Source organism: Sapajus apella, unplaced genomic scaffold (genome assembly GCF_009761245.1).
Source record: "Sapajus apella isolate SASKATOON/1434 unplaced genomic scaffold, GSC_monkey_1.0 scaffold44, whole genome shotgun sequence".
Taxonomy (NCBI): domain Eukaryota; kingdom Metazoa; phylum Chordata; class Mammalia; order Primates; family Cebidae; genus Sapajus; species Sapajus apella.
Window position 1 is genome coordinate 18,809,107 of NW_022436984.1, and position 22,109 is coordinate 18,831,215.

Genomic DNA, 22,109 nt, shown 5'->3' on the forward strand with positions numbered 1-22,109 from the left:
TGAGAGAAGATGGAATTGTAAAGGGAGAGACAAAGGTGGGTGGTACAAGTTTCAGTTATAGATATATTGAGGTTTCCATTTCTAAGATACTCATGAGAAAATCTCTCACAGACAAATGAAAAGGTTGGGCTAGAGCTTATAAAGGCCTGGACGAGGGATGTAAAGACATAGGATTTGAATGATATGGACAGGTAAGAGATACAGATGGTCATGTGAATGGGTAGAATCATCCAAGGGAGCATGCGGAACAAGTGGAAAAGAAGACAAAGGTCAAATGCTTGAAGAATATATACAACCACAGGGCCAGAGGAGAAAGAGAAACCAGAGACGACAGAATATAAAAGTCATGGTACAAGGTCGGTAAGTTGATAGTGTCAAATGTGGCAGAATGGGTAAACAAGTTAAGAATGGAAAGAGGTGACTGCTCATTAGCTGAGAGAATAATTTCAGAAGAGAGGTAAGGATGGAAGCTAATCTGTAAGGGACTAGGAGAAAGCAGGCAGAAAGAATTACAAGCAGATAGTTCTGAGAGGTTCGGCAATGAAAAGAGGGACCAATGGGTTAAAAGGTCTAAGGGAAAGTAAGATAAAAGGTAGCTACAGCTTCTAGCTTTTAGGGAGTGAGGAATAGGGAGACGCTAGCAATAACACATCTCTGGGCAAAAATGATGAAAGAAGTGAAGACATTAAAGATATAAGAGACAGTCATAAAGCTTCATAAAGCAATTATAAAATACCTTATTCACTGCCACTTCCCCACCTCTCACATTTAGAGGTGAGGCAATTAAGACACAGAGATCAAGACAATGGCTGAGGTCAAGAGTACTCAGCAGCAACCTGGGAGAAGTTAGGGTGGGGAAGGAAATGGAATCAAGACATGGAGAAGTAGCACAGGGAAGGATGGGACGGTATGGGTAAAAATACAGAGACAATCTAAGGACAGGACTGTAAAGTAGTTTTGAATTTTTTCTGTGAGATAAGAAGCGAAGTCATCAGGTGAATGTTAGAAGACCCTGAAACAAGTAAAAGGAATTTAGAATAGAATGGCTTCAAAGAACTATTGAGGGAAAATCTATCTGTAGCAACAGTGTATAGCAATACTCTGAATCCCATGTTCCCCTTATATCTTCTATAATGTGCGTTCTCTTGCCATATTTAATTGACATTCTACCTCTATCCTCTTGCTGAAAACCCTGTTCTGGCTCTAGGATGAACGTTCTATTCCTGGTCTGTACCATACTCCTCTCCTAAAATAACAAGATAGTAAATGTGCTCACTATCAAGCTGCTTACTTTGAAATGCACATGTCTCATATAAAAAACATGATGGAAGGGAATTATTTTTAGTGCAGTATTCTTCGGGAAACAGCACATCTGCAGCAGAACAGCATAAAATTCTACATATTCTAGAGAAGAATCCATTTCCTACATATCCCTTAATAAAATAAATAGGTAAAGTTTCATTTATTGGAGAGGGTAATGTTTTCTTGAAAGAAAAGGTAGTGTCTAATTTCAGCCACGTGATGATAGAGAATAACACTCAAAGACAGCATATTCCAGACACTCATTTTTTTTTTCCCTTAAGAAGCACATGTAACACAAGCCCTGTTACTTTTCTGTGCAGAATAACACAAAGTATCTTTAGGGTACAATGCCTTTAATTGGAAAAACCATTATGATTTCATTAAAATCTGGCTGCAAGCTAGCTTTTTCATTGTAGCCTAGTTAAGAGCTCAAGCTTTAAAGCGTCACAGATTTAGTTCAAATCTTGGTTCCACCAGCTAAGTTAGCTTAGACAATTTACTTACCCTATCTGAGACTCTGTATACCTGAAGAAGTGGGAATAATAATAGTACCAACCTCACGGCATTGCTGTGTGAGGTTTAAACATGATGATGCTTCTAACATGCCTGGTAATGAGGAAATAGTCAATGAAAGTTGTTTGTACTGGCCCATTAACTATTCCCAAGCTGGCCTGAGCTATATTTTTCTGTCTCCAATCTTTTAAATGCCTTTCTACAGAATGAAATCCTTAAAAACTTAGCCTAAATGTATCCTTCCGCATAAAACCTTACAAGAATCCCTATCTGGAAATGAGTTCTTTTTCCTAGGAACAACCTTTGTGCTTCACAAAGGGTACTTTCTAATTGTTCAGGACTATTATGGCATCTGTGAACGTAAAGGAGTTATTAGGCTACTTGAGAGCATAATCACCTCTATTCATTTTTATATACTTCAGCCCCTACCACAGTGCTCTGTACATTCTAAGTCATGAATAAAGTCATCGTCAACAAAATTCAGAGTAATTATTAAAATAAAGAATATGAAACCAGCCTGGCCAACATAGCAAAACTCTGTTTCTATAAAAAATAGATAAAATTAGCCGGATTGTGGTGCAGCACACCTGTAATCCCAGCTACTCAGGAGGATGAAGCACAAGAATCGCTTGAACTCAGAAGGTGGAGGTTGCAGTGAGCCAAGATCACACCACTGCACTCCAGCCTGGGTGACACAGCAAGACCTTGTCTCAAAAACAAAACCAAAAAAATTGGATGGATGGACAAGCAGATGGGCAGATATGTGGAAAAAACAGATACAGTAAAATAAATGTTAATGATAAAATCTAGGTGTGGGTATACAGGAATTCACTGTAAAAACTTTTTCCCCAATTTTTCTCTGTGGTTAAATTTTTTCATCATAAAACTTTTGGGGAAACCAGGAACCAGTTTGATGTTGACAGAACATTATTTTTCACTTCTTTTTTCTATTTTCTAAGTTTTCTATAATGTACTATAGTCTTTTTAATTTTAAACATTTTTAAAAGAAAGCAAATTAGATTTTCTGGCAAGATGGCCAAATAGAACAGCTCCAGCGCACAGCTCCCAGCAAGAGCAACACAGAAGACAGGTGATCTCTACATTTCCAACTGAGGTACTTGGTTCATCTCACTGGGACTGGTTAGGCAGTGGGTACAGCCCAAGGAGGGCCAGCCAAAGCAGGGTGGGGCGTCACCTCACCAAGGAAGCACAAGGGGCCAGGGAACTCCCTCTCCTAGCTGAGAGAAGCTGTTAGGGACTTTTGCTGGCACTCTGGCACTCTGGTTCAGACACTGTGCTTTTCCCATGGTCTTCACAACCCACAGACCAGGAGATTCCCTCCAGTGCCTACAACACCAGCACCCCCAGCTTCCAACATAAAAATGGGCAGCTGTTTGGGAAGACATTGAGCTAGCCACAGCAGTTTTTTTTTTTTTTTCATACCCCAGTGGTGCCTGGAATGCCACCGAGACAGAACTGTTCATTCCCCTAAGAGGGGCTAAAGCCAGGGAGCCAAGTGATCTGGTTCGGTGGGTTCCACCCCCAAGAAGACCAGCAAGCTAAGATTCACTGGCTTGAAATTCTCGTAGTCAGCACAGCAGTCTGAGCTGACTTGGGATGATCAAGCTTGGTGGGGGGTGGGGTGTCCACCACTGCTGAGGCTCCAGTAGGCGGTTTTAACCTCGTCTATGTAAACAAAGTACCCTGGAAGTTTGTGGGACAGCTCCAGCAGACTTAAATGTCCCTGCTCGACAGCTCTGAAGGGAGCAACAGATCTCCCAGCACAGCGCTGGAGCTCTGATAAGGGACAGGCTGCCTCCTCATGTGGCTCTCTGACCCCCGTGTATCCTGGCTAGGAGACCCCTCCCAGCAGGGGCTGACAGACACCTCAGCCAGGAGAGCTCTGGCTAGCATCTGGCAAGTACACTGCTGGGACGAAGCTAGCAGAGGAAGGAACAGGCAGCAATCTTTGCTGTTCTGCAGCCTCCACTGGTGATTCCCAGGCAAGTGGGGTATGGAATGGACCTCCAGCAAACTCCAGAAGACCTGCAGCAGAGGGGCCTGATTGTTAGAAGGAAAACTAACAAACATAAAGAAATAGTTTCAACATCAACAGAAAGGATGTCCACTCAGAGGCCCCATCCAAAGGTCATCAACTTCAAAGACCAAAGGCAGATAAATCCACGAACATGGGAAGAAACCAGTGCAAAAAGGCTGAAAACTCCAAAACCCAGAATGCCTCTTCTCCTCCAAGGGATCACAACTCCTCACCACCAAGGGAACAAAACTGGAAGGAGAATGAGTTTGACAAATTGACAGAGGCAGGATTCAAAAGGTGGGTAATAACAAATTTCTCTGAGCTAAAAGAACATGTTCTAACCCAATGCAAAGAAACTAAGAATCTTGAAAAAAGGTTGAACAAAATGCTAACTAAAATAACCAGTGTAGAGAAAAACATAAATGACTTGATGGAGCTGAAAAACAGAGCAAGAGAATTTCATGAAGTATACACAAGCTTCAATAGCTAAATCGATCAAGCAGAAGAAAGGATATCAGAGATTGAAGATCAACTCAATGAAATAAAGCAAGAAGGCAAGATTAGAGAAAAAAGAGTGAAAAGAAATGAACAAAGCCTTGGAGAAATATGGGATTATGTGAAAAGACCAAATCTACGTTTGATCGGTGTACCTTAAAGTGAAGGGGAGAATGAAATGAAGTTGGAAAACACTCTTCAGGGTATTATCCAGGAGAACTTCCCCAACCTAGCAAGGTAGGCCAACATTCAAATTCAAGAAATACAGAGAACACCACAAAGATACTACTTGAGAAGAGCAACTCCAAGACACATAATCGTCAGATTCACTAGGGTTGAAATGAAGGAAAAAATGCTAAGGACAGCAAGAGAGAAAGGTTGGATTACTCACAAAGGGAAGCCCATAGACTCACAGCAGAACTCTCAGCAGAAACCCTACAAGCCAGAAGAGAGTGGGATACAATACTCAACATCCTTAAAGAAAAGAATTTTCAACCCAGAATTTCCCATCCAGCCAAACTAAGCTTCATAAGTGAAGGAGATATAAAATCTTTTACAGACAAGCAAATGCTGAGAGATTTTGTCACCACCAGGCTTGCCTTACAAGAGCGTCTGAAGGAAGAGCTAAACAACAACCAGAACCTGCCACTGCAAAAACATACCAAATTGTAAAGACCATCAACACTACAAAGAAACTGCATCAACTAATGGGCAAAACAACCAGCTAGCATCAAAATGACGGGAGCACATTCACACATAACAATATTAACCTTAAATGTAAATGGGCTAAATGCCCCAATTAAAAGACACAGACTGGCAAATTGGATAAAGAGTCAAGACCTATTGGTGTGCTGTATTCAAGAAACCCATCTCACGTGCAAAGACACACATAGGCTCAAGATAAAGGGATAGAGGAAGATTTACCAAGCAAATGGAGAACAAAATAAAAGCAGGGGTTGCAAGTTTCTGATAAAACAAACTTTAAACCAACAAAGGGCAAAAGAGACAAAGGAGGGCATTACATAATGGTAAAGGGATCAATGCAACAAGAAGAGCTAACCATCCTAAATACATACGCACCCAATACAGGAGTCCAGATACATAAAGCAAGTTCTTCATGACCTACAAAGAGACTTAGACTCCCACATAATAGTAGTGGGAGACTTTAACGCCCCACTGTCAATAGTAGACAGACTAATGAGACAAAAAATTAACAAGGCTATCCAGGACTTGAACTCAGATCTGGACCAGGTGAACCTAATAGACATCTACAGAACTCTCCACTCCAAATCCACAGAATACACATACTTCTCAGCACCACAGCTCACTTATTCTAAAATTGACCATATAATTGGAAGTAAAAAACTCCTCAGCAAATGCAAAAGAATGGAAAACATAATAACAGCTTCTCAAACCACAGTGCAATCAAGTTAGAACTCAGGATTAAGAAACTCATTCAAAACCCGCACAACTACATGGAAACTGAACAACTTGCTCCTGAATTACTACTGGGTAAATAATGAAATGAAGGCTGAAATAAAGATGTTCTTTGAAACCAATGAGAATAAAGACACACCGTACCAGAATCTCTGGGACACATTTAAAGCAGTGTGTAAAGGGAAATTTAAAGCACTAAATGCACACAAGAGAAACAAGGAAAGATCTAAAATCGACACCCTAGCATCACAATTAAAAGAACTAGAGAAGCAAGACCAAACAAATTCAAAAGTTGGCATAAGACAAGAAATAACTAAGATCAGAGCAGAGCTGAAGGAGATAGAGACACAAAAAAACCTTCAAAAAAGGTCAATGAATCCATGAGCTGGTTTTTTTGAAAAGGTCAACAAAATAGATTAGACTGCTGGCCAGACTAATAAAGAAAAAAAGAGAGAAGAATCAAATCGCTGCAATAAAAAACGACAAAGGGGATATCTGATCCCACAGAAATACAAACTACCCTCAGAGAATATTATAAACACCTCTATGCAAATAAATCAGTAAATCTAGAAGAAATGGATAAATTCCTGGACACATACATCCACCCAAGACTAAACCAGAAAGAAGTAAAATCCCTGAATAGTCCAATAACAAGGTCTGAAATTGAGGCAGCAATAAATAGCCTACCAACCAAAATAAGTCCAGTACCAGATGGGTTCACAGCCAAATTCTACCAGAGGTACAAAGAAAAGCTGGTACCATTCCTTCTGAAAGTACTCCAAACAACAGAAAAAGAGGGAATCCTCCCTAACTCATTTTATGAGGCCAGCATCATCCTGATATCAAAACCTGGCACAGACACAACTAAAAAAGAAAATTTCAGGCCAATATCCACAATGAACATTGATGCAAAAATCCTCAATAAAATACTGGCAAACTGAATCCAACAGCACATCAAAAACCTTATCCATCACGATCAAGTCGGCATCATCCTTGGGATGCAAGGTTGGTTCAACATATGCAAATCCATAAACATAATCCATCACATAAACAGAACCAATGACAAAAACCATATGATTATCTCAATAGATGCAGAGAAGGCCTTCAACAAAATTCAACAGCCCTTTATGCTAAAAACTCTCAGTAAACCAGGTATCGATGGAACAAAATCTCAAAATAGTAAGAGCTATTTATGACAAACCCACAGCCAATATCATACTGAATGGGCAAAAACTGAAAGCATTCCCTTTGAAAACCAGCATATGACAAGGATGCCGTCTCTCACCACTCCTATTCAATACAGTATTGGAAGTTCTGGCCAGGGCACTCAGGCAAGAAAAAGAAATAAAGGGGAGATTTGAAGATCCAAGATGGCCAATTAGGCACAACTCCAGCAAACAACACCCAGCGAGAGAGATGCAGAAATACAGAGATCTTCTAGTTCTGGTCTTTGGTTTCATCTTTTTTGCGCTGGTTTTTCCCCATCTTTCTGGGTTTACCTGGCTGTGGTGTCAGGGAGCTGCTTGATTAGGTGAATTGTCTGCCTGTGGAGGCGCTACTGGGTTTCTAGAAATGGATAATAACAAATTTTTCTGAGCTAAAGGAACACATTCTAACTCAATGCAAAGAAACCAAAAACCTTGAAAAAAGGTTAGACAAAATGCTAACTAGAATAACCAGCTTAGAGACGAACATAAACAACCTGATGGAGTTGAAAAACACAGCACAAGAAGAACTGCGTGAAGCAAACACAAGTTTTAATAGCTGAATCGATCAAGCAGAAGAAAGCATATCAGAGATTGAAGATCAACTTAATGAAATAAAAAGAGAAGGCAAGACAAGAAAAAAGAGTAAAAAGAAATGAACAAAGCCTCCAAGAAATATGGGATTATGTGAAAAGACCTAATCTACGCTTGATCACTGTACCTGAATATGATGGGGAGAATGAATCCAAGCTGGAAAACACGCTCCAGGATATTATCCAGGAGAACTTCCCAAGCCTAGCAAGGCAGTCCAAATTTCAAATTCAAGAAACACAGAGAATTCCACAAAGATATTCCTCAAGAAGAGCAACCCCAAGGCACATAATCATCAGATTCACCAGGGTTGAAATGAAGGAAAAAATGCTAAGGGCAGCCAGAGAGAAAGGTCAGGCCACCCACAGAGGAAAGCCAATCAGACTCACAGCAGATATCTCGGCAGAAACCCTACAAGCCAGAAGAGAGTGGGGGCCAATATTTAACATCCTTAAAGAAAAGAACTTTCAACCCAGAATCTCATAATCCAGCCAAACTAAGCTTCGTAAGTGAAGGAGAAATAAAATCCTTTATGGACAAGGAACTATTGAGATATTTTGTCACCACCAGACCTGCCCTACAAGAGCTCCTGAAAGAAACACTAAGCACAGAAAGGAACAAGTACCAGTCACTGCAAAAGCAAACCAGTTGGCAAAGACCAAAAATGCAATGAAGAAAATGAGTAAACTAATGAGAAAGAAAACAAGCCAGTAACAAAATGGCAGGATCAAATTCGCCCATAACAATACTAACACTGAATGTAAATGGCCTGAACGCCCCAATCAAAAGACACAGACTGGCAAACTGGATAAAAAGTCAGAACCCATCAGTGTGCTGTATTCAGGAAACCCATCTCACATACAAAGACAAACACAGACTCAAAATAAAGGGATGGAAGATTTCCCAAGCAAATGGAGAACAAAAAAAAAAAAAAGCAGGGATTGCAATCCTAGTCTCTGATAAAATGGACTTCAAACCAACAAAGATCAAAAGAGACAAAGAAGGACACCACATAATGGTAAAGGGATCGATCCAACAGGAAGAGCTAAGTATCCTAAATATATGCCCCCAACACAGGAGCACCCAGATACATAAAGCAAGTTCTTAACGACCTAAAACGAGATTTAGACTCCCACACAATAATAGTGGGAGACTTCACCACTCCACTGTCAATATTAGACAGATCAACGAGACAGAGTTAACCAGGATATCCAGGACCTGAATGCAAAGCTGGACCAAGTGGACCTAATAGATATATACAGAATGCTCCACCCCAAATCCACAGAATATACATTTTTCTCAGCACCACACTGCATTTACTCTAAAATTGACCACATCATTGGAAGCAAATGCAAAAGAACAGAAATAATAACAAACAGTGTATCAGACCACAGTGCAATCAGACTAGAACTCAGGATCAAGAAACACACTCAAACCTGCACAACCACTTGGAAACTGAACAACTTGCTTCTGAATGTCAACTGGATAAACAATGAAATGAAGGCAGAAATAAAGACGTTCTTTGAAGCCAACCAGAATGAAGACACAACTTATCAGAATCTCTGGGAAACCTTTAAAGCAGTGTTAAGAGGGAAATTTATAGCAATAAATGCCCACCAGAGAAGAGAGGAAAGGTCTAAAATCGACACCCTATCATCAAAATTGAAAGAGCTGGAGGAGCAAGATCAAGAAAACTCAAAAGCTAGCAGAAGACAAGAAATAACTAAGATCAGAGCAGAACTGAAGGAGCTAGAGACACAAAAAAACCCTTCAAAAAATCAATAAATCCAGGAGCTAGTTTTTTGAAAAGATCAACAAAATAGATCTCTAGCCAGATTAATAAAAAAGAAAAGGGAGAAGAATCAAATAGATGCAATAAAAAAACGATAACGGGGATATCACCACTGATCCCACAGAAAGACAAATGACCATCAGAGATTACTAAAAACAGCTCTACTTACATAAACCAGTAAACCAGGAAGAAATAGATAAATTCCTAGACACTTGTAATCTACCAAGACTAAACCAGGAGGAAGCTGAAACCCTGAATAGACCAATAACAAGGGCTGAAATAGAGGGAGCAATCAATAGCCTACCAACCAAAAAAAGTCCAGGTCCAGATGGGTTCACAGCCGAATTCCTTCGGAAACTGTATCAAACAATACAAAAGGAGGGAATCCTCCCTAACTCATTTTATGAGACCAACACCAACATCATCCTGATACTAATACGAGGGAAAGACTCAACTAAAAAAGAAAACTTTAGGCCAACATCCATGATGAACATGGATGTTGTATCCTGAGACTTTGCTAAAGAGATTTTGGGCCAAGACAGTGGGATCTTCTAAATATATAGTCATGTCGTCTGCAAATAGAGACAGTTCAACTTTCTGTTTTCCTAATTGAATACCTTTATTTCTTTTTATTTTTATTTTACTTTAGGTACATACTATATCTGGCATTTCTCCCCATGTTATCCCTCCCCACCCCGACTGTCTCTCCCCTACCCCCTCCCAACTGCTCCCAGTGTATGATGCTCCTCTACCTGAGTTACGTGTTCTTGTTGTTCAACACCCAACTATGAGTGAGAACATATGGTGTTTGGCTTTCTGTTCTTGTGTCAGTTTGCTGAGAATGATGGTTTCCAGATTCATCCAAGTCCCTACAAAGGACACGAACTCATCGTTTTTTATGGCTGCATAGTATTCCATGGTGTATATGCACCACATTTTTTTTGTCCAGTCTATCATTGATGGTCATTTCGGTCGGGCTGCAATGAACATATGTGTGCATGTGTCTTTATAGTAGAATGATTTATAGTTCTTTGGGTATATACCCAGTAACGGGATTGCTGGGTCCAAATGGAATTTCTATTTCTAGATTCTTGAGAAATCGCCACACTGTCTTCCACAATGATAGAACTAATTTACATTCCCACCAACTATGTAAGAGTGTTCCTTTTTCTCCATATCCTCTCCAGCATCTGGGTCTCCAGATTTTTTAATGATCACCATTCTAACTGGCATGAGATGATATCTTAGTGTGATTTTGATTTGCATTTCTCTAATGACCAGTGATGATGAGCATTTTTTCATGTTTTTTGGCCTCATATATGTCTTCTTTTGAAAAGTGTTCATGTCCTTTGCCCATCTTTGAATGGGGTTGTTTGTTTTTTTCTTGTATATCTGTTTTAGTTCTGTGTAGATTCTGGATATTAGCCCTGTGTAAGATGAGTAGATTGCAAAAAATTTTTCCCATTCTGTTGGTGGCTGGTTCACTCTAATGATGGTTTCTTTTGTTGTTCAGAAGCTCTGGAGTTTAGTTAGATCCCATTTGTCTATCTTGGCTTTTATTGCCATTGCTTTTGGTGTTTTAGTCATGAAGTCCTTGCCTATGCCTATGTCCTGGATGGTTTTGCCTATGTTTTCTTCTAGTGTTTTTATGGTGTTAGGTTTTATGTTTAAATCTTTGATCCATCTGGAGTTAATTTTAGTGTAAGGTGACAGGTAGGGGTCCAGTTTCTGCTTTCTGCACATAGCTAGCCAGTTTTCCCAGCACCATTTATTAAACATGGAGTCCTTTCCCCATTGCTTGTTTCTGCTGGGTTTGTCAAAGATCAGATGGTTGTAGATGTGTGGTGTTTCTTCTGGGGTCTCTGTTCTGTTCCATTGGTCTATGTCTCTGTTTTGGTACCAGTACCATGCTGTTTTGATTACTGTAGCCTTGTAGTATAGTTTGTTGTGTGGCAGTGTGATGCCTCCAGCTTTTTTCTTTTTGTTTAGGATTGTCTTGGCTATGCAGGGTCTTTTGTGATTCCATATGAAGTTTAAAGTGGTTTTTTCCAGTTCTGTGAAGAAGGTCATTGGAAGCTAGATGGGGATAGCATTGAATCTATAGACTACTTTGGGCAGTATGGCCATTTTTGTGATATTGATTCTTCCTAACCATGAACATGGAATGTTTCTCTGTCTATTTGTGTCCTCTCATTTCATTGAGCAGTGGTTTGTAGTTCTCCTTGAAGAGGTCCTTACATCCTTTGTTAGTTGTATTCCTAGGTATTTTAGAAGACCCCATTGTCTTAGTGCAAAATCTTCTCAAACTGATAAGCAACTTCAGCAGAGTCTCAGGATAAAAAATAAATGTGCAAAAATCACAAGCATTCCTATACACCAATAACAGACAAACAGAGAGCCAAATCACAAGTGAACCCCCATTCACAATTGCTACAAAGATAATAAAATACCTAGGAATACAATAAAAAAGGAAGTGAAGGACCTCTTCAAGAACTACAAACCACTGCTCAAGGAAATAAGAGAGGGCACAAACAGATGGAAAAATATTCCATGCTAATAGGAAGAATCAGTATCGTGAAAACAGCCATAATGCCCAAAGTAATTTATACATTCAATGCTATTCCCATCAAGCTACCACTGACTTTCTTCACAGAACTGGGGGAAAAAAAAAAACCTCCTTAAGTTTCATATGGAACCAAAAAAGAGCACACATAGCCAAGACAATACTAAGAAGAAGAAAAAAACCCCCACAAAGCTGGAGACATCATGCTACCTGACTTCAAACTACACTACAAGGCTACAGTAACCAAAACAGCATGGTACTGGTACCAAAACAGATATATAGACCAATGGAACAGGGCTGAGGCCTCATAAATAACACCACCCATCTACAACCACCTAATCTTTGACAAATCAGACAAAAACACGGAATGGGGAAAGGATTCCCTGTTTAATAAATGGTGGTGGGAAAACTGGCTAGCTGTATGCAGAAAGCTGAAACTGGATCCCTTCCTTACACCTTGTACAAAAATCAACTCTAGATGGATTAAAGATTTAAACGTAAGACCTAATACCATAAAAACCCTAGAAGAACACCTAGGCAATATCATTCAGAACATAGGCATGGGCAAGGACTTCATGACTAAAACACGAACAGCAATGGCAACAAAAGCCAAAACAGACAAATGGGATCTAATTAAACTTAAGAGGTTCTGCACAGCAAAAGAAACTATCATTAGAGTAAACCGGCAACCAACAGAATCGGAAAAAATCTTTGCAATCTACCCATCTGACAAAGGGCTAAAATTCAGAATCCACAAAGAACTAAAACAAATTTACAAGAAAAAACAACCCCATCAAAAAGTCGGTGAAGGATATGAACAGATACTTCACAAAAGAAGACATTTATGCAGCCAACAAACATGAAAAAAAGCTTATCATCACTGGTCATTAGAGAAATGCAAATCAAAACCCAATGAGATACCATCGCATGCCAGTTAGAATGGCGATCATTAAAAAATCAGGAGATGACAGATGCTAGAGAGGATGTAGAGCAATAGGAATGCTTTTACACTGTTGGTGGGAGTGCAAATTAGTTTAACCATTATGGAAGACAGTGTGGCGATTCCTCAGGATCTAGAACTAGAAATACCATTTGACCCAGCAATCCCATTACTGGGTATATACCCAAAGAATTATGAATCATTCTATTATAAAGGCACATGCACACATGTTTGCTGCAGCACTGTTCACAATAGCAAAGACTTGGAAACAACCCAAATGCCCATCAATGATAGACTGGATAAAGAAAATGTGGCACATATATACCATAGAATGCTATGCAGCCATAAAAAAGGATGAGTTCATGTCCTTTGTAGGGACACAGATAAAGCTGGAAGCCATCATTCTCAGCAAACTGATACAAAAACAGAAAACCAAACACTGCATGTTCTCACTCATAGGTGGGTGTTGAACAATGAGAAAACATGGATACAGGGAGGGGAACATCACACACCAGGGCTTGTCTCGGGCTGGGGGGCTAGGGTAGGGATAGCGGGGGTGGGGAGCTAGGGGAGGGACAGCCTTAGGAGAAATACCTAATATAGATGACAGGGTGATGGATGCAGCAAACCACCATGGCAAGTATTACCTATGTAATGAACCTGCACATTCTGCACATTCACCCCAGAACTTAAAGTATAATAATAATAATAGAAAGCAAATTAATGACACTTACTAAAATAATAAAAAAATAAGTGATTTTAAAACAAGTTAAAAACTTCATTTTAGATTCAATAAAAGTTAAAATATTCACTATATTTGTTATACTGTCATATAATTCAGTAAGAATCTAAAAAATTTGGGTATATAGCAAGTCACTATTTTCAAACTAATTAAAAACATTTAAAACTAATTAAATATGCTATTAAAAAGTTTTTTCTTTTTATGCCTTAAACTTCTCTTATACTCAAAAGCCTCCCTCATGTCATTCTGTTAATGTATGCTCATTAAAAGTACATCATTTCTTAGATTCTAATAACCAATAAAGATAGTATTACTTAAGAAAGCTGAGTTGGCTGTTTATTGTCAAAAGGGTTTTATCTGCAGAAAAGCACAAGTTTTATGCCAGGTGCTAGTCAACTGTGTCTTGTTAATTTCCAAAACAAACAGAGGGGAGTGCCATGCAATTTCCATTACACACACTTCACCATTAGTATCAGGGTTTATTAGCTTGACAGTGCTCCAGGAATAATGGTTTCATTCCTCACTGAAATAAAATAATGTGCCACATAACTCAGCAATGCGAAACTTCTGAAAAATGTTGTCATGTTAAACAGGGTCATATTTTTCAGTTTCCATTATGCCAAAACAAAGGCCATTTGCTGTAAAAAACTCACTCCGGATATGGAGAATTCTCACATGGACTTCAGACTTACCTCATTGCTATGTCATATGATTCTGGATGAATACAAGTCTGGTCCAAAGGATTTGGCTTCAGTAAAACATTCACTGCAGTTTTGCTCTTCTTTTTGCCCTGCTTCTCATTTGTGACCTCAACGTCTGCTAAAGATGTCACAGCAACTCCTTGAATTTGGCCTGAAGATTCAGTTTGCTGACTATGTAAAACCAGGAAAAAAAACAAAACACATTTTAAAAAAGGAAGGAAGGTTGGGCAGAAAAGTCTTCCAATTAAAATGTGCTTATTTCTTTGTCATACAAATATACAACAACAGCAACCAGATTCTGATCTTTCATTTCATAGAAAGTACAACTTATTTGTTTAAATCACTGGTAAAAGGGCTTTCTGTTACCTAAAGCCAAAAACATTCTTAACTGATTGTCTATATAATTGGCATTCTAGGAGAGAAAAGAGGAAAATAAAGGGAAATAAAATAATAATAATATTTCTCTGAGCTAAGAAAAACAAGCTCTCAAAGAATCTATTGAGTGTAGAATAGGATGAACAGAAAAAGACTCATACTTGGCCAAGCGTGGTAGCTCACACCTGTAATCCCATCACTTTTTGAGGCCAAGGCGGGGAGATCACCTAAGGTCAGGAGTTCAAGACCAGCATGGCCAACAGGATGAAACCCTGTCTCTACAAAAAATAAAAAAACTAGCCCAGCATGGTGGTGCATGCCTGTAGTCCCAGCTACTTGGGAGGCTGAGGCAGGAGAATCGCGTGAACCTGCAAGGCAAATGTTTCAGGGAGCTGAGATCCTGCCACTGCACTCCAGTCTGTGTAACACCAGGAAAAACTGTCTCAAAAAAACCAAGAATATAAATAATTTTTAAAATTCTAAAAGGCTTTCAAGAGAGAAAATTAAAACAATACTTCAAAAAGATCTAGAATTAGACTAGCATCAGATTTCTCATTGGAAAACACCAGATATCCGAACACAGTGGAACAATACCTTAAAAGTTCTGAGAGAAAATGATTTTGTATCTAGAATCACATACCTAGTGAAATTTACATTCGAACAGGGGGGCAAATTGAAATCATTTGCAGGTATATAAGTACTTAAGAATAACCCAAACGACCTCTCTAAAAAGAATTTCTTAAGGATAAACTCTAACAAACACCAATAAATCAAAGAAAAATGATTAATATGAACTACAAGAAAGTGGTAGGTATAAAAACCATAAATTATAATAACATATAAATATATGCTCTCTGTATATCTACCTATAGATACCTCTCTTTCTATAGCTATCTATATCTGTATCTATATCTCTCTCTATATGATATAGATATGATATAGAGATATAGAATATTATATAGAGATACATGTTATTATATATATATGGGTAGATATAGATACAGATATATACATAGAGAAGAGGGAGACAGGCTGAAACTAAAATCCCAAGTCATCTTATCGTTGGGAAGGCTCCTGTTTCTAGCCTTCTCTAAGAGGACAGACACGCCTATTAACACCAGAGGTCAGTTCAAAACAAATTTAAGGATGATCATCAAAAGAACAGAAGAGGTACAACTTTGAAATCAGTAAGGAGAGACAAAGATGACATGGGAAAACAAGGAGAGGAACAGAGGAAATTTGTTAACTAATAAATCTAATAAAGAGCATAAAAGGAAAAGAATTAACAGAAAACATGATGAAGGAAAAACACATAGAAAGAATAAGCCCAAATGTATACATAAATACAACAAATATGAATGTATTAATATCAGATTGAGTAAAACCATGAAATCTAGCTATATGTTTCCAAGAGCCACATCAAAAATTAAATGTCATACAAAGTATAAAAATTAAATAAAATACCAGGCATATTTTGAAAAGGCAAATATACTAACATTGCTAGCAAATAACTTTCAAAACAAAAAACATTAAATGTGGTAGCAATATTCCATTCTGAATAAATGTATGAACTATTCAGGAGATGTAACAGTCACAAATCTTGAAGTACCTAATTATCAGCTGGAAAAATACAAGGGTTTAAAACAAGCTAAATGTTCATCAATAAGACACTGATTAGACTAAATTACAGCCCATCCATACAATTAAATATTATGCAGACAATATAAAGAATAGAAAATAGAAATTTATATGTAATAATTTGGAAAGAGACATAGAAGACGGAAACAAGTAAGGCTAATTTTAAATAGTTGTAGAGCCTGATCCCTTGTATATACATTTTTGAAATAATAAACATATACATACAGGGTGACATAACTCTAAATTTACTTTCTGGAAGCAACATACAAGAAACTATTTCAAGTCAGACTTGTGTGGCATCTTTTACTTTTTGTTCTTACTTTATACTGTGAGTTTTTTGGTGTTTTTTTTCGTTGTTGTTGTTGTTGTTTTTGCTGTTGTTGTTGTTTTTGAGATAGATACCCAGACTGGAGTGCAGTGGTATGATCTCAGCTCACTGCAACCTCCACCTCCTGAATTCAAGTGATTCTCCTGCCTCAGCCTCCTGGGTAGCTGGGATTACAGATGAGCACCACCACATTCAGCTAATTTTTGTATTTTTAGTAGAGACGGGGTTTCGCCATGACGGCCAGGCTGGTCATGAACTCCTGACCTCAGGTGATCCACTGTGCCCAGCCTATGAGTTTTCTAGCCAAGTGTTCAAAGAACATATAAACTAACAAAAACAGGATCATTTTATCTTCAGTTTTTTTCAATTCTGGCATCTAGGTTTCATGATCTATTTAGAAATAATTTCTATCATTCTAATGCTCTGCAAGATTTCCCCATGTTTTCTTCTGGTACTTTTACAGTTTTACTTTTTTTTTGACATTTAAGTTTATGATAAATCTGTAATTTATTTGGGTATAGGAGTGAATACGGGGACTACAGCTTCCTCCACACATACTGAATTACTACCAGTTGTCATAATATCATTTATTAGATAATTATTCAATTTTCCCCTACCATTTGAAATGTCACCTTTACTATAAACTAAATTTTAACTATGTTTTGGTGGATTTCAGACCTTATTCTGTGCTATTTCTACAACAAAAACAAACTGTTTAATTACCACAGCTTTATAATGTATTCTAGTGAGGCTTAATCAGTCTTTTCCAGAATAAAGTTTATCTTCCATATAACCTTTATTATAATTTTGTCAAAAGAAAAAAATACATAAGAAATAAGCAGGTAATCCCAAAGTAGCAGATATGAAAAAGCTATTCTTTCATGATTTTACCATGCTAAGAAGTTTATCTAACAAGCTTTTGTGTTTCCAGGATTAGAAAGTAAGGAAATTTAGCTCTTGATCCACACAACTGATAATTAATGTCTGGTCCATTTTCAGTGAGGAGGGAGTTGGAAAACACACCTATGCTTAGGGAACAGCTATGGCAATATAAAGTGGTCATTTTGAAATCACAATCGTCACCTTATCTTGTACCAGTCCTTCCCATTTGCTATGTTCTAATTGTGCAGGCCTTTGCCCCATTTCCTGAATACACCAAAGTTGGTCCTGCCTTAGGACTATGCACACTTAGTGTTCACTTTGCCTGGAATGCTTTCCTTCTGATCCTTGGAAGGCTGGCTCCTTCATTTCACTCAAACTCTGGTGAAATAAATTTTTAAAAAATAATGGCTCTAAAGTAGTTGTATTACTCCCCTAAGACAGTGTCACATAGCCCTGCTTTAATTTTTATAGCACTTCTTGCCATCTGAAACTATTGATTTTACTAGTTTGCTTTTTGTCTGTATCACATGTTAAAATACAACTCCATGAAAATGCAGAATTTGCTGACTTGCTCGCTGCTGTATTCCCAATGCCTAGCAAAGGACAGGCACTAAACACTTAATGAAGGCATGAACAATGGACACTTAGAATTTACGGTAATCAGTAGCAGGCTGGGTAACAATAACAAGAGAGGAGTTGACAAAAGAATCAAAGTGTATGCTTATAATCACCTGCAAAATGTTCGGATATAATCCTGGTTGATTCTGATGAAGCCAGCACACTGTTGGAAGGATTTCGGACCCAGCCCCTTCACTTTCTTTAGCTGTTCTCGGTTGATAAAGGGTCCGTTTTTCTCTCGCCATTCAATAATATTTTTGGCTCTGTTGGCATTGAGTCCTGCAATATGCCTAAAAAAAAAAAAAAAAAAAAGATACACTAAAAAAAACAAAGATCTCATCTGAAAAGAGAATGATGTAAAACATCTGGATCATAAAGACAACTGCAATGACATATCCTCATATGTCTAAGTTAAATTAATCCAAAAGGGAGTTAAATTAAAAAAATACAAAGAGAGAAAGGGTTGTCCAAGAGGAAAGAAGGACAACAGAATAAAAAAATAATGACAAAACCAAGAGCTGTCATAAAGTTGCTGGTAAGCTGGCTAACCCTGATGCAAGAAAAAAATGTTCTTCAGAGTTTTTCTATACTATTCACATTCCTTATGTTTCTGGATAAAGTAACAATTTTGCCTATTTTTTTTTCAGCATACATACAAAGTGAGTCAGAAGTTATATTCGCTACAATTGTGTTGTCCTACCTTTTTTGTGTGTTAGCCTGTTCTCAGTAATATAGAACTGAACTATAGAAAGGTCCTTATCTATAATTGCCACCGTTAGTATAAATTATATATAAATACTGTATCATTAGGTAGTTTGCTTGGTATTAAAAGATTATTTCGGAAAACCTCTATCCTACTATGAAATTCCATATATAAAATTATGAAATGTTTGTAGCTATGTTAGAAAATCAACATCTTAAAATGTGAGGGATAGTTTCTGCTATACCTGTTTTAATGAAAAAGGTCCAGATCAGGAAATTTCATGCTGCATTAGCAGACTTGTGTAATAAATGCAAAACTATGAACAAAATAGCAGCTCTTCTAAAACCATGGGGAAAAAAAGAGTATATAACATGTGATTTTAATATGATAAAAATTTTGACAGGTTTCTTGGGGAATCAGGGTAAAAATATGGTAACCATACCTTGAACCCTCAGAATTTATCTTTTGGTAACTGCCAGGTTTGACAGATGCATGCAAGAGACTGAACTAGTAAAAAATCTCTGTTCTCATGTGGTGGGAAACAGCTCTTTTCCATGTTAATCTTATTTAAATTCTATTAGCAACACTAATGCACTCAATGGTTACCATATGCTTTTCACTTTAGACCTGGAATATTAAAAATGATAATGTGAACTGTTGTAATTCTCTTCTTAAATGTCTTCCCCTTATTATTTAAAGCAATGTATAAAGCCATAGATGTTATATACTTGACAACTTTATACATGTGTTCCCTTGTTCTAGCCGAGTTTGGATTGGAGAGCCAGTTAAACTCAAGATTCTGTGATCTTTAGCCCCAGACTTGTCTCACCTTAACAAAACTTCTGAACAGATGTTAATATCCACTCCCACAAAGCTGACACATTCTTCTACAACGCTGTCCAGTGTTGCCTTGAGTAAAGTCTGGGATAAATCATGCTGAAAAGACAAAGATCAAATACCAATCAAAAGTGAAGGAGATGTAGTTCTTGGACTATTCCATTACTATGCCTGTATTACTGGTAATTAGCTAACACACACCCTTGTAAATTTATTCATTTCTCTTAAACACACTGTTAGCAGATATAATTAAGCTGAAGTCAAGGTATCTGTGGTTTCTTACTCTTTAAGCTATGCACATACCTAACTTGAATATAACAGTACCAGTATTTTTCCCTTGCCTGAAATTCCGCCCAGAGCAGTGGTTCTCAAACTTCAGCTTGCACTAAAATCACCTGTATGGCTTGTTAACATACCCACATCCAGATTTCTCATTGAGTAGGTGTAGGGTGGGGCCTAAGAATTTCATTTTAACAAGTTCCTGGATAATACTGTGGCTGCTGGATCACAATGAGACATAGTCTCATGCATGGCCTTACAGTGTTATGGAGAGGAAAAGGTAAGTTATAATAGGAAGTAGTACAATAATAGTAACTTGGAGAGTAAATCAAACTCTTTTTCATCTAATTGAAGATAGTACTATTTATATAAAGCACCATTATTTTATATACCACTAAGGAAGAAAATAGTCAATTAAACCATGACACATGCTTTCTTATTGCTTAAAATTTTATTTTTTAAATATTGAAAGAGCTCCTTAGGCTTATTTAGAAACTGTATATTTAGAACTATATATCATGTACAAATAAGAAAAATACAAGCAATCTAAACTGGCTGAGGTATTCCTCAAAATTTATTCACATTCAGTGTTCAAATCTTCTGATCACTTTTATATTCAGTCATAGGTGTTAAGGTTTTCCACGAAGTATTGTTTTTTATGCTATCAAGATCCTTGATAATGTAGCATTTCTTAAAAGAGCAATCCTCTGTTGTCTCTGGGACTTTCTTTCAAGCTTCAGATGCTCATTCTTACAAGCTTGGAAGACAGTAGCACTATCTTAATCTTAACAGAGGGTATTAACAGAAGAGATTTTGGACAGCAACAAACCTCCTATTCTTTTCTGAAAGGTTCTTAAATGGTTTATTATTCAATGGCTTGTTAAGTAAAACAGTGAAAGCTATGCAGTTCAGTTATGTTGCTAGGATTAGCAACCAAGTTCATGCAGAAACTGCACCACGATTTACCACAGGGACAGCAGCAACTGTAGGACACCATGAACTGTAAGCTGCACTCTGATTTCAGAGATGCTAAAATGTCAGAAAATGTGCATTTACAACTGGTGAAATGCAATATTTTAAAGTATTTGTTGACTAACTGAAGCTAGGTTACAACAATGAATACATTTGATGTTACTCATGATTCTAAAACTAATGATCTCTGGGTCAGCAGATTTCTCTTCAACATACATCAAGGAAAACAAGGAATATAACATAGTAGAGCCCCCAAGTATTGTGATTACATTATTACCATTTAATAACAGCAGAAGTTTTTGTTCTGGAAGACTGAAGGGTACAGGAGTACTTCTGTATTTCAGAGATAACTTATGGGTAACTAGCCGGGCCACAGCTAAAAATTTTAGATGTCATTTAAAAAATCTAATAAGCAAATATCACCATGAAAAAGATCATAAAGTAAAATCTAAGCTCTTACCAAGAACTTGGTTATTCTTTAGCTACAGCTTTTAAGAAGCTAGTCTTTTGTCTAAGCAGATGAAAAGCAGCAAAATGAAAAGGGAACTTTTTAAAATCAGCGGGTACGAGATAGTATGACAATGTAAAGGCAAGCACAATGACGGCAACAAGAAAAAATATCTGAGGAAAAACTCAAAGCTACAAACAAACTGGAAAAAGGAAGAGTAATAGTTGGGAGCCATTAGACTAAGGGAAACAAGTTGACACAGTACTGCAAAGCATACCAGTTGTTTAGGACAGTTAAATGAGTAAGCTACAGTCTCTGCAGCAGATTGTCTTGGTTGCCTATCCTACCTCTAGTTGTCAACCCCCTTTTCCTCCTTTCAAACAGAAGCCTGACCGTGTGTCAAGCATTTATCCCACTTCTGTAAGGCTATACACTCCAGCAGACAATGCTGACTAGTTAAAACTCATGTTTTTCAAACTGAGGGTTATGATCAATTAATAGATCATAAAATTAATTCAGTGACTTGCCACCAGAATAAAAAAATAAAGGAATAGAATAGACCACACAGAGCATATTGCACATATCCTTAACATCGAATGAACGATGGAATGAACAATGCAGCCAACTGAGACTATCATGTGAGAGAAATATAAATTGGCCATGAATAGGTATTTGGTTCACTGACATCTCATTTGATCTTCTGACACAGA

The 22,109-nt window shown here is 37.7% G+C and overlaps 1 protein-coding gene across 1 annotated transcript in view; it reads right to left on the reverse strand.

Annotated features, from left to right (window-relative positions):
• Positions 1-22,109, reverse strand: part of SRBD1 (S1 RNA binding domain 1) — a 222,713-nt gene that overhangs the window by 16,710 nt on the left and 183,894 nt on the right. Inside the window, exons 17-19 of the mRNA XM_032239455.1 lie at positions 19,693-19,799; positions 18,274-18,450; positions 14,311-14,490 (exon numbers count right to left, since the gene is read on the reverse strand). Of these exons, the coding sequence (XP_032095346.1) occupies positions 14,311-14,490; positions 18,274-18,450; positions 19,693-19,799 (464 nt within the window). The remainder of the gene's footprint in view (positions 1-14,310; positions 14,491-18,273; positions 18,451-19,692; positions 19,800-22,109) is intronic.